The 12,700-nt window shown below is 31.0% G+C and overlaps 1 protein-coding gene across 2 annotated transcripts in view; it reads left to right on the forward strand.

The window, feature by feature from the left end:
• The window catches only part of LOC122515494 (iroquois-class homeodomain protein IRX-6), a 50,361-nt gene that overhangs the window by 14,254 nt on the left and 23,407 nt on the right, over positions 1-12,700 (forward strand). For both annotated transcript variants that reach the window (XM_043632866.1, XM_043632867.1), the window contains 2 exons: positions 8,538-9,062; positions 11,102-11,214. In XM_043632866.1, coding sequence (XP_043488801.1) covers positions 8,538-9,062; positions 11,102-11,214 — 638 coding nt within the window. The remainder of the gene's footprint in view (positions 1-8,537; positions 9,063-11,101; positions 11,215-12,700) is intronic.

Here is a 12,700-nt window from a genome sequence, read left to right on the forward strand (position 1 = left end):
ATGCCTAGACCTTTTATACCGTGACCAGAATCCATGATAATTTTTGCCCATCGAACTTAACAACAAGGTGTCACCCGAAACTAGCCACATTTTTAACGTCCTACCCTAAGTTTCCCCTTGTAAACCCCCTTCTTCCCCTTTACCCCTTAACCACCTAACCATCTCTCTACCTCTCTTCCACTTCTGGGTTCCATTCCAAACTGGGCCCCAAACTTCTTCCTCTTACAACTTCCCACATCTCGACTTCTTGCATTTTTATGTTAGACGGATTCGCATCCGAGCAGAAGGCAGGTAGCTTCTTCTTTTTCTTTTTCTTCTTCTTCTTCTTGGGTAAGAGACTATGACAACGTCGACGACGACGACAACGACGACGACGACGACGACGACGACGACGAGGCGTCGCCACCTTTTACGCCCAACCGGTTTAGACTCCTCGAAACGAGCGATAAATAGCACGTCTGAGCTTTGTTCTTCATATTATTCCACTCGGCATCGGCTTTCCTCGTGCAAAGGAGATGTACTAGGATTCACTGATCTTTATCTTCTGATATTTCTTCTTCTTCTTCTTCTTGTTATTCGTTTTGTCCCTTTTAATCTTTTTTTCTTTGTTGAAAGAAATCTTTTAGGGATTCATTATATATATGTTGAAGTTTTGGTAATTAAAACATTTCTCGGGTTACATGACAATTCGTTTAAAAAGTATTTTATTGTTATAGTATTTTAATTGAATAATAATAACAGAGGGTGCAGATTGTTCATGATATTTTATATAATTAGGGTCTTTTGTAATTCTTGATTATTCGATAAATTATTAGATCGAGTAAAAAGTTTCTTCGTTATTTTAATGGAAATGTGACCACAAGTTTTGTTCGTGATTTCTATCAATCCTTCTTTCAAATGGCTTAGAACTTTTATTTTAATGATTTTACAATATGTCAACTTTCAATCGCATGCAAGTTTTGTTAGAGTTTTAATAATATCAGAGTTATGTGATCCTAAAGCCATTTATAAAATTTGAAGAAACTTTTCTCTTCAGCCTAATGTAATGTATTATATAATATACTATACTAATTATATAATAATAATAATAATATGTAATAATAGTAAAAGTAAATTTAATTTGTTCGAATAATATTTCAAAAATATACCAAATAATAATAACAAATAATATTTTATTTCAGGCAATTATCTTTAATAATTAACATATTATTCATTTTCTTTTATTAAATGCAGCAACAAATAAAAAAATAATATATATATATATATATAATTTATATTTTTTCGATTATTTAAAATAATTAAAAAATCTCTAATTTTCCATAATTGTTTCTTAAATTAGCAAAACAATACAATAGAAATACATCAGATAACAAATCTAAACAATAAATAACCTGAAATAATTAAAACACCGTATACGCTTAATACTTCATAATTAAACTCGATAAAAATTGAATAAATCCTCATAAGCAAATAATACAAATCGGAATCAGATCCATAGTTACCTTTCAAATTTTATAAAATCCATTTAACAATTACAAACAATACATAACCTAAAATAATCAAATCATTACCATACATCTGATAATTCTATAATATAAACTGAACGAAAACACAACATCTCTTCGTAAATGAATAAAATGAATAAAATAAAATTAAATCATATCTTTTCTTTTTATACATTTCAAAATTAAATAAAAATCCTCATAACCTTAACTGAAATTGCAATGGGTAAAAACGAAAAAATAAGTGTCTAAAGTGTTTTCTCAAAGTAAGAGAAAATATAGACGAAACACAGTTAGAAAAAGAGAATAAGGTGAAAGATGGTTGCGATAAATAATACAAATCGAAATCAAATCCATAATTACCTCTCAAATTTCATAAAATTCGTATAACAATTACAAACAATACATAACCTAAAATAATTAAATCATTACCATACATCTGATAATTCTATTATATAAACTGAACGAAAACACAACATCTCTTCGTAAATGAATAAAATGAATAAAATAAAATTAAATCATATCTTTTCTTCTTATAAATTTCAAAATTAAATAAAAATCCCCATAACCTTAACCGAAATTGCAATGGGTAACAACGAAAAAATAAGTGTCCAAAGTGTTCTCTCAAAGTAATAGAAAATAGAGACGAAACACAGGTAGAGAAAGAGAATAAGGTGAAAGATGGTTGCGATAAATAATACAAATCGAAATCAAATCCATAATTACCTCTCAAATTTCATAAAATTCGTATAACAATTACAAACAATACATAACCTAAAATAATTAAATCATTACCATACATCTGATAATTCTATAATATAAACTGAACGAAAACACAACATCTCTTCGTAAATGAATAAAATAAAATTAAATCATATCTTCTTTTGTCATACATTTAAAATTAGATAAAAATCCCCATAACCTTAACTGAAATTGCAATGGATAACAACGAAAAAATAAGTGTCCAGAGTGTTCTCTCAAAGTAAGAGAAAATAGAGACGAAACACAGGTAGAGAAAGAGAATAAGGTGAAAGATGGTTACTATAAATAATACAAATAGAAATCAAATCCATAATTATAAAATCCGTATAACAATTACAAACAATACATAACCTAAAATAATCAAATCATTATCATACATCTGATAATTCTATAATATAAACTGAACGAAAACACAACAACTCTTCGTAATGTAAATGAATAAATGAATAAAATAAAATGAAATCATATCTTCTTTTATCATACATTTCAAAATTAGATAAAAATCCCCATAACCTCAACCGAAATTGCAATGGGTAACAACGAAAAAATAAGTGTCCAGAGTGTTCTCTCAAAGTAAGAGAAAATAGAGACGAAACACAGGTAAAGAAAGAGAATAAGGTGAAAGATGGTTGCGATAAATAATACAAATCGAAATTAAATCCATAATTATAAAATCCGTATAACAATTACAAACAATACATAACCTAAAATAATCAAATCATTAACATACATCTGATAATTCTATAATATAAACTGAACGAAAACACAACAACTCTTCGTAATGTAAATGAATAAAATGAATAAAATAAAATGAAATCATATCTTCTTTTATCATACATTTCAAAATTAGATAAAAATCCCCATAACCTCAACCGAAATTGCAATGGGTAACAACGAAAAAATAAGTGTCCAGAGTGTTCTCTCAAAGTAAGAGAAAATAGAGACGAAACACAGGTAAAGAAAGAGAATAAGGTGAAAGATGGTTGCGATAAATAATACAAATCGAAATTAAATCCATAATTATAAAATCCGTATAACAATTACAAACAATACATAACCTAAAATAATCAAATCATTAACATACATCTGATAATTCTATAATATAAACTGAACGAAAACACAACATCTCTTCGTAAATGAATAAAATGAATAAAATAAAATTAAATCATATCTTCTTTTGTCATACATTTCAAAATTAGATAAAAATCCCCATAACCTTAACCGAAATGGCAATGGGTAACAACGAAAAAAAGGAAACAAAAACAAAAGAATAAGTATCCAAAGTGTTCGCTCAAAGTAAGAGGAAGTAGAGACGAAACACAGGTAGAGAAAGAGAATAAGGTGGAAGATGGTAGCGATGCTGGCAGTGGCAATTAGCATGCTTGAGGAACAAACGAGCTAGTCGGTCGAGCTAATGCATCGATATACTCACGGTCTTGAGAATAATTATCGGCTGTTCTCCAGCCTACTGTAGTCAAACTAAAGAAGAAGAAGAAGAAGAAGGAGAAGAAGAAAAAAAACAAACGAAGAAGAAGAAGAAGCAAACTTGAATGCACGCGCACGAGCCTACCTTGAGTGCTACTTTAAAGGCGACACCAAAGTCAGCAATTGCGGCATCGAAGAGAAGAAGAAGAAGCAGTAGAAGAAGAAGAAGAAGAAGAAGAAGAAGAAGAAACTGCAACAGCAACGGTGATATAGTTGCGGCACGACCTGCAACGGTTGCCCACTCGATGCGATCGCGTCGAGTAACTGGGAACCGGTCACCTTTTCCCTCTTCTTCCTCCTTCTTCTTCTCTTTCACTCTTTTTTCTTCTTTTCTTTTTCTTTTAAAGAGAGTCCTAGTAGGACTGAATTATTGTCGGTGAACACCGGACACTCGCCAACACGCTTCGTCGTTTAACCCCAAGCTCAGGGTCCCAGCCCTGTAGCACATTCTTCCCATCGTTGAGTTTTCTCCGCCAGAAGATGTGGAATTCTCTGATTCTTTCATCTCTCTCTCTCTCTCTCTCTCTCTCTCTGTATCTATCTATCTATCTATCTTCTTTCCTCTTCTTCTTTTTCGTATCTTTTTTTCTTAATCGTACATAAAATTTTACTTTCATTTTATTTGCATTTGTTTTTACTTTTTCTTTTTTTTTCTTTTTTTGCTTTCCAAGTTTATTTTCGTTTTTGGTTTTTAGTTTTTTTCTTTTGTTTTTTTTTCTTTTTTTTTTTTAATGCATCGATGAATTTCCTTTCTTCCCGTTTTGTCCGTTCACGCTTTATCTCTTCGTTCCAGTCACCTTGGGATTTACGATCAACGAAACTACAAGCGCGGTTTCGTGCCTCGATTCGTTACAGGAACGCGCCGGTATAATTATACGGATTATCTTAAGATTAAGCGGCTATTTTCTTTGTAAAAGAAAGTCTTTGTATGTGTGTGTAAATGTGTATTTGAGTTTAATATGTGTTAACACATGACATTGATTGAAACATCTTTTCAGTGATTTTATGTGTCTTACATTGTTTGTTTTTCATTTTTTGTGGGATAATCGTTAGTTTTAGGTGATTTTTTTATTTACAGTTATAAGTTTCTATTAATTTTTTATATAAAGTATGATTTTAGAATTATCAATTTTTTTAATATAGGGCAGAATTAAGTTTATAACAGGAATTATATAATTTGAGTTGAGTTAATATTAATTTTTATAATCTAACATTTGCCTATTTGTTATATTATGGAATTTTAATTATTAGTTTGACTTAATATAGTATGTGTAAGGAATTATAATGAGATATTACTAATTTGTATAATATGATAAAGTAAAAAATATTTTGCACGGTTGAAATTATTATCATTTAATTTTTATGTATTCATTATTTATTATCTCTATATACTTATTTTAAAATTATTTCTAGTTATTCATACTTTAAACTATAAAAATATTCTAATAAATGTTAGAACATTTTTATTGTTCTACTTCTATAGAAAATGTATAAGAATGTTCTTTCAATAAGTGAAATCTCATCTGATCAAAATAATATATTTTAATTATAATTCTAGTTCTAAAAACAATTAAAATGTAGAAAGATACATAAAATTTAAAAAGAAAACACTAATTAGAAAATCATAGTAGAATCGGTTAATTTAATTAGAACAGTACTTCCTAATGAGATATTTCTATACTCATATCAAACAACAGTTAAACTATGAATAAATAAATCAATCAATTTAATTAAATATTATATAAAACATTCTATATATGAAAAAAAAGTATACGATTTCTTTAAAAAAAAAAACATAATCACGATATTTAATTTAAACCATGAAAGCCTAATTAAATATTAAAATAAACAAAATAAATAAAATTGAATAATAAAACTATCAATAAAAATATAAATAAACCATTACACTAATACCAAAATAAAATCCAATTCGACAATTTAATTTATCCAAAAAGTAATCAAACAAACCCCTCTGTCTCACCCCCACGCCTACGTACGCGTAACGATTTACGAAAAGAAGAAAAAGAAAAATGAGTGAAGTAAGACAGTGAAAAAGAAAGAAACCGAGAAGAAAAAAGTAAGAGAAAAGAAAAACAAATCTAATCGAGGCACGATTATCTCGATCACGGGGGAAGCCTATACGAGAGACGTAACATGCACGTGCATAAATCGAGGAACGTGCGACAGTTGGGCAAGCAGGAGGAAACATCGTGCTACGTGGCATGAACGACACGCATTAACGCTATACTACCACTCTCGATGGCCATAATGCGTGGAGCACGATGGCTCACGTTTTTCGACTCCCTCTTACCCTTCCTCAGCTAACCATCCAACTTCCCTGTTTCTCTCTCTCTCTGCCCCCACCCTGAACCCCGCGTAGCCCCCCAGCCCCCTGGAACCCCCAGAACCCCTCTTTGCTCTTCAATACAATACCGAGCAAAGTTTCGACAATATGTTTTGGGGCCATAGCAAAACGAGGCAACGGATGGATGAACAACGGACACAACGGATGGATGGATCGATCGAGAGGGTTGCTATAACTCGCTTACTGCACTCTAACTATCTCTATATATATATGGGAAGTGGGGTTTGGGTGGGGGGGTTTCTGATACGTTGCTCAAAACGCCTGCATTAGCCTAAGTGAGAGTGAGAGAGATTATTGGGCGGAGTTTGTTTAGGCCCAGGGCGCGAAAGGCACTCAAGCCGCTAATCTATTTAGCCGTAGTGTTTGATATGGAATTAATGAGGAACCCCCTGTCCCCTGTCCCCCGCTCCCGCTCTCCACCCTACCCCAGCACACCCTCCTTAACCCAACTTCCCCTTTTCGCGGTATTACCTACCCGAACCCTACACAGATTTTCGGTTTACCTTTAGAAGTTACTAAAGAGGGCTGGGGTGGGCTGAGGGAAAAGAGGGGGAGAAAAAAGAAATAGGGAAAGATTGGTTATAGTCTTTTCGTTCTAACGTTTTGTCCTTTGAGAGAATGTCGTCGAGCCGTTGTTTCTTTTTCTTTCTCGAACTGTGAAAAGGTATTAGAGGATATGGAGTAAACGCAGCTGTCGCAACGATGACATTCACTCTTCCTACGATGAAAGATATTTTAGGGTGTCCGGGGAGTCATTATATTTTGAATGCATTGGAAATATTGTTTGGGAGATGGATTAGAGGTGCTAAGATGTTGCATTGGGTATATACGGTCAAGTGGCCCCCCCCGAACCCCTACCCCACCACCACCACCATGATCCCAGTGTTGCAATTCGTTCTTTATCTTTTCCTTGCATTAATACTTTTTTTTTTTTTTTTTTAATACGTTTCTTTTCCTTATTTTCTTTACCCCCCCCCTTTTCTCTTCCTCTCGTGTACATTTTTTCTGCTTTTTTTTCTTTTTAAGATAGAAGGGGAAAGACGTGCCGCGAAATAGCGCATCAGAATGCGACACTGTCAGCGAAATCCCGTGGCGACGGAGTACCGGTAGTTCTCTTGAGAGTAAACTTTGAATAAGTTGACGCTTACGAGTATCTTCTGTCTCACTCTTTCTCTCTCTCTCTCTTTCTCTTGCTCTTGCTATTTCATTCTTTATTTCTGTTATGTACTTTGTTGTGACGTCAAGCTTAGAAGCGTCACCAAGAGAGAACATTTCTTTATCAACTTTTAAATCCCGTCTGTTTCTTGCTCCTTTCGTTATAATAATTAAGCTCTTGCAAAGCCTATCATTGAGGGGGTTCAACATTTGAATCGTTCATTTGATTAATTTCATTTTCTAATTGTTATTATAAACATATTCAAATGTTTATTGAAAATATATTGTTGGAACGATTATAAGTTTATCGTTGTTCTTTGTAACGTTATTATTATTATTGTTTTTGTTAATCATAGTTTTTTTATATATATAAAGGAAAGATTAATTGAAATTATTTATGTTTAATTATTTAATTAATTCTTATTAGACATATATATATAAAATGTTGTTTCTATTTGATATTAGAAATGATTATCATTAATTTAACGGTAATAATTTATAATATTGAAAAATACATTTAAATAAATTCAGGATTTTGATTAAGTTTTTGAGCGCATATATGCGTTCGGCTAAAAGATATTGAGTTTGGATTATTAGTGTGTATATGGGTTCGGTTAGAAATTATCAAACGTAGACTGCAGATTTATGTATGTGTTCAATAAAAGTTTTAAGAATGAACTATGGGCGCATATATGCGCTTATTGATATAAGCACGCGTGCACAATTAAAACAATCTTTTTTTAAATTGTCAGAAAATAATAAAAATTGATACAAAGTTAGGAATGTTATAAAAGTAAAATGTTTCAGTTTATGTCAAGAAATAAGAGTAGTAAAGTCATATTTAGTTACAGAGTCTTGTAACAGTCTGGCAAATGTCTTCTGTTGTTTCTACTATGACACAGAGATTAGAAAAAAAATAGAAAAGAATATATTTCTAAATGAATTATAAATTATTCATTTCTCTTATATAATTGCAAGAAAAATATAAATCAAAAGAAAACAATATTACGTTCTAGAGTTCTCTGATTAAAATTCTGTGACTAAAAACAAAAGTCAGAATAAAACAATTTCGTTAAACATTCTCGAAATCCTATGATTACAAATTTTTCGATTAATAAGTTTTTGAATATATAATAAAAAAAACAAGAAAACAATCTAGAGAGTTAATACAATAAAAAAAAATAAATTTGTAAAATAAACTTGTATCTCTGAAATATTTTTCTATTGTAATCTGAAAATATGAAATGAAAATTTGATTAATGTTGCAGTGTCCTGTGACAGTAAATTCGTCGTTAGCGTCGTCGTCGGGCTCACCGTCGTCAGGAGTTCACCTGAGCGCAGGAAGTTCATCTTTGGTGAATGCGGCGTCCGGCGTAGGGACGACGAATCATCCTCTTGGTGTGGTGGGTGTTGTACCCAGTGGCGGGGGGGCCGGTGGTCTGTCAAACGCAAGAATGGCGGTGACGAACGCGGTGGTGCGACCACCGGGGAGTCCAACAGCCTCGGTGAGTCCATCTCAAGGTCACCCACCGCCAACAACGGCAGGCCCGACAGCCGCTAGGTGCTGTGACACCGGCAGACCCATCTTCACGGATCCAATCACCGGACAAACTGTCTGTTCATGTCAATACGATCTACTTGGCGGTTATCAAAGACTCGGTGGATTACCAACTGCAGCCCTTTCGATGTACAGCGCACCCTATGCTGCTGCTGCAGCTGCTGTCGCTTCCGAAGGCATGGCTGCTTATTTTCCGAGCCTTGGTGCTGAACAAGCACCATTCTATACACCTACTGTAAGTACCCCTTTAGTTCTTATTTTGTTATATTTATTAAAAGTATGGAGATAAATAGTAAACATAGTAATTACGAATCTCAAGGAATGACTCTTGTTTTGTATTTATTTTATAATTATAATTAGATTTAATTGACAGGATTAAAGGGTTCTTTTTTAATCTTATTTATTAGCAAATAGAATGCAACGAATCTCAATGAACTTATTTGTTTTGTACTTATTTTTTAATTATAATCAGATTTGATAGATAGGATTAAAGAGATTATTTGTTGATCTATAATACGATGAGATTGGTAACTTGGTTTTTATTTTATTTCTGATCAATGATAAGATGCAATAGATTTGACTGGTATTCTACTTCTGATCAATCATTTGATTGAATAGATTAGATGCAACAGATAATTTGTTTTTTTAATTGTGGAACGATATTAACCAAAGGGAAAGAAAAAAAAAACAAACAAACAAACAAAAAAGAAGAAGAAGAAAACTACAAATTTAATAAATCCTTGACAACAACAAAAAGAAAATTAAGAAAGGGCAAGAAAAATCGTTAATCCTATCATTTTATATCGTACCATGTTAAACGTTATATTGAATTCAGCAAGTTCCCAGTAATATCCAGCGTGACGCGTTACGATATAATAAAATAGTATGTGCGTAAAATACTATAGTGTGTAATGTCCTTTAAGCTCGATCATAAAGAAGAACGATAAAGGCGAGCAGTACTCTCAAGCCGACGGTTAGAAACACGACACAGTGTTTCCACTGTCGTGGACAACTCGAATTCATAAATTGACGCTTGCGTTGTTAAGTATTTTCTTTTAGCGAGAAATAAATAGAATGTGTGAGAGAGAAGGAAAAAGAAAAAAAATCAAATAAAATAAAATCAAATCAAATAAAATAAAATAAAGAAAGAAATAGAGGTGGCCCTGTGTGTGGTCTGATAACCCCAAGTCAGCAAACTACGACACGATGCATGCATGAAACTTCGATCTTCTTTACTTCCACTTAAAACTATTTATTCTTCTTCTTTTTATTTCTTCTTATACGTTTTGTGCTCGTATTAAACGTCATTCCTTGGTCCTCGATTGACGATAATAACGTCTCGTTTATGTTACCACCGTTACATGTTACTATCTAACGATATATTTATAAATCGTTTTAAAGAAAATCCATTTACGCACCATTGATGTAATAGAATTCTCAGTTTAGATCTAATTCCAAATCGTGTCGATTAGTTTTCATCTATTTCCTATTAAGATCTTACCGGTTTATTTCTATTTTATTACTTATTTATCTTACCCATAACATGTCTATCAGTTTTAATGGTATTTCAATCGGTAAACTTATGCGTCCAGTTAGTTTGTACAATGTTTTTTTTCTTTTTTGATATATATCTTGATACGGTGACAAAAAAATAGAGAGAAATATTTTCCAGGTAAATGAATTATTTTCCCAAGTGAATATTATTAGAAAGTCTAATATAACTATTTGGTTTTTTTTTGAGGGGGCAGGGGGGTTTAAGTAAAAGTTAGATTAGTTGTCGATTTATTTAATATTTTTACAGATTGAAATTTGTTTGCTAACGGATAGATTTTATTAAGTAGATTATTGAGTAATCTGGTAAAAAATAAAACGAAGAAGAGGGAGAAGAAGAAGAAAACAATCGTCGGTTAACTCGGGAATAAAAATACAACACGTTACTGTAATAATTTTATTACAGTACTGTAATAATAGTTACTGTAATAATTTTATTACAGTAGTGTAATAATAGTTACTGTAATAATTTTATTACAGTACTGTAATAATAGTTACTGTAATAATTTTATTACAGTACTGTAATAATAGTTACTGTAATAATTTTATTACAGTACTGTAATAATAGTTACTGTAATAATTTTATTACAGTACTGTAATAATAGTTACTGTAATAATATTACTTTCTTCGAAATGAAAAAAAATGTGAAGAAAAATAAAAAATAAAAGAAAAAAGAAAAAAAACACATTAAAGATAAAAATATTATAAAATTTATTTTCCAGGCTGCAGGATTAGAATTGAAAGAAAACCTAAGTGCTAGTGCAGCAGCAGCATGGCCCTATCCGTCTGTGTATCATCCTTACGATGCAGCATTCGCGAGTTATCCTTTCAACGGGTAAGTAACTAATAAAAACTATTAATAAATACATCGATAACAAATATTTATTTATATATATATATATTTATAATTTTATCATCTTACACGTTATTTATTATTTCTTATTCACAATTAGAATGTGATAAAATACAAAGAATAAGAATAAGAATAAGAAATAGTAGTTGATATAAAAAAATAACGATTTGATGATTCTTTATTTCTTGATTTCATTTCTATTCCGAGTTCTTCACTTGTTGAAAGAAAGAGAGAAAGAGAGAGAATTTATAAAAGCGTACGGGTAAGATAAGCTTGCTCCGAGTGAAACACATAAACATTCTAATAAATTAGCCACGAGTTGACCCGAGACTGTCGCTTTAACCGTCTTTTCCTCGACGCCTTCGTTCTCGAATCGGTCGAGTGTCACAACACTACGCTTTAGACCGGTGAAAGGTCTTCGTTTGTTGATAATAATTTCTGATCGAATTCACGCACTATGGATTAACGTGATTTAATTTGAACGCTTCTTTTTTTTTTATTTTGTCTGTCTATCTGTCTCCCCCTCTCTTTTTCTAAGAAATTTTAAATACTTCTTTTTTACACTCGGATTTTTCCATCTTATTTTTTTATTTCTTTTTTCCTGTCTCTTATTCTCTTTCTAAATAAATAAATTTAAATAAACGTATATACGTTTTTGATATTTTATTTAAGAGAAATTAGATAATCGTTGGATTTATTTTATATCTGATTGGAATATTTTATACTTACATTTTTATTTTAATTGAATGACTGTATAATATTATTTTGAAGTAGTTTCATTGATTTGATTATTGTTTTAAATTAATATAATAAATTAATTGCTTCACAAAGTATTCCAAGGTTCACTGGTAAAAATGTGGGCAACATATCATTTTAATCAGCATGTTTAATACAATTTTTAATCGAATAACTGTATAATATAATTGAAATAGTTGAATTGATTTAACTATTGTGTTTAAAATTAATATAATAAATTAATTGCTTCACAAAGTATTCTAAGGTTCACTGGTAAAAATGTGGGAAACATATCATTTAAATCAGCATGTTTAATACAATTTTTAATCGAATAACTGTATAATATAATTGAAATAGTTGAATTGATTTAACTATTGTTTAAAATTAATATAATAAATTAATTGGTCTTCAGAAGGTGTTTCAAAGTTTACTGGTAGAAATGTTGGAACTATATTTTACATGTTTAATACAATTTTTAATCGAATAACTGTATAATATAATTGAAATAGTTGAATTGATTTAACTATGTATTTAAAATTAATATAATAAATTAATTGCTCTTCAGAAGGTGTTTCAAAGTTTACTGGTAGAAATGTTGGCACTATATTTTACAAATTGAAATAAGAAAAAAATGTTATTAAAAGTACGATGTAAAATATTTTATTGCAAAGTTTTAAATAAATAAAATTGAAATAAGTAAAAACAGATTTTCCTGGAAGACCACGTCACTCTG

This window comes from Polistes fuscatus, unplaced genomic scaffold (genome assembly GCF_010416935.1).
Source record: "Polistes fuscatus isolate 324 unplaced genomic scaffold, CU_Pfus_HIC Scaffold18, whole genome shotgun sequence".
Taxonomy (NCBI): Eukaryota; Metazoa; Arthropoda; class Insecta; order Hymenoptera; family Vespidae; genus Polistes; species Polistes fuscatus.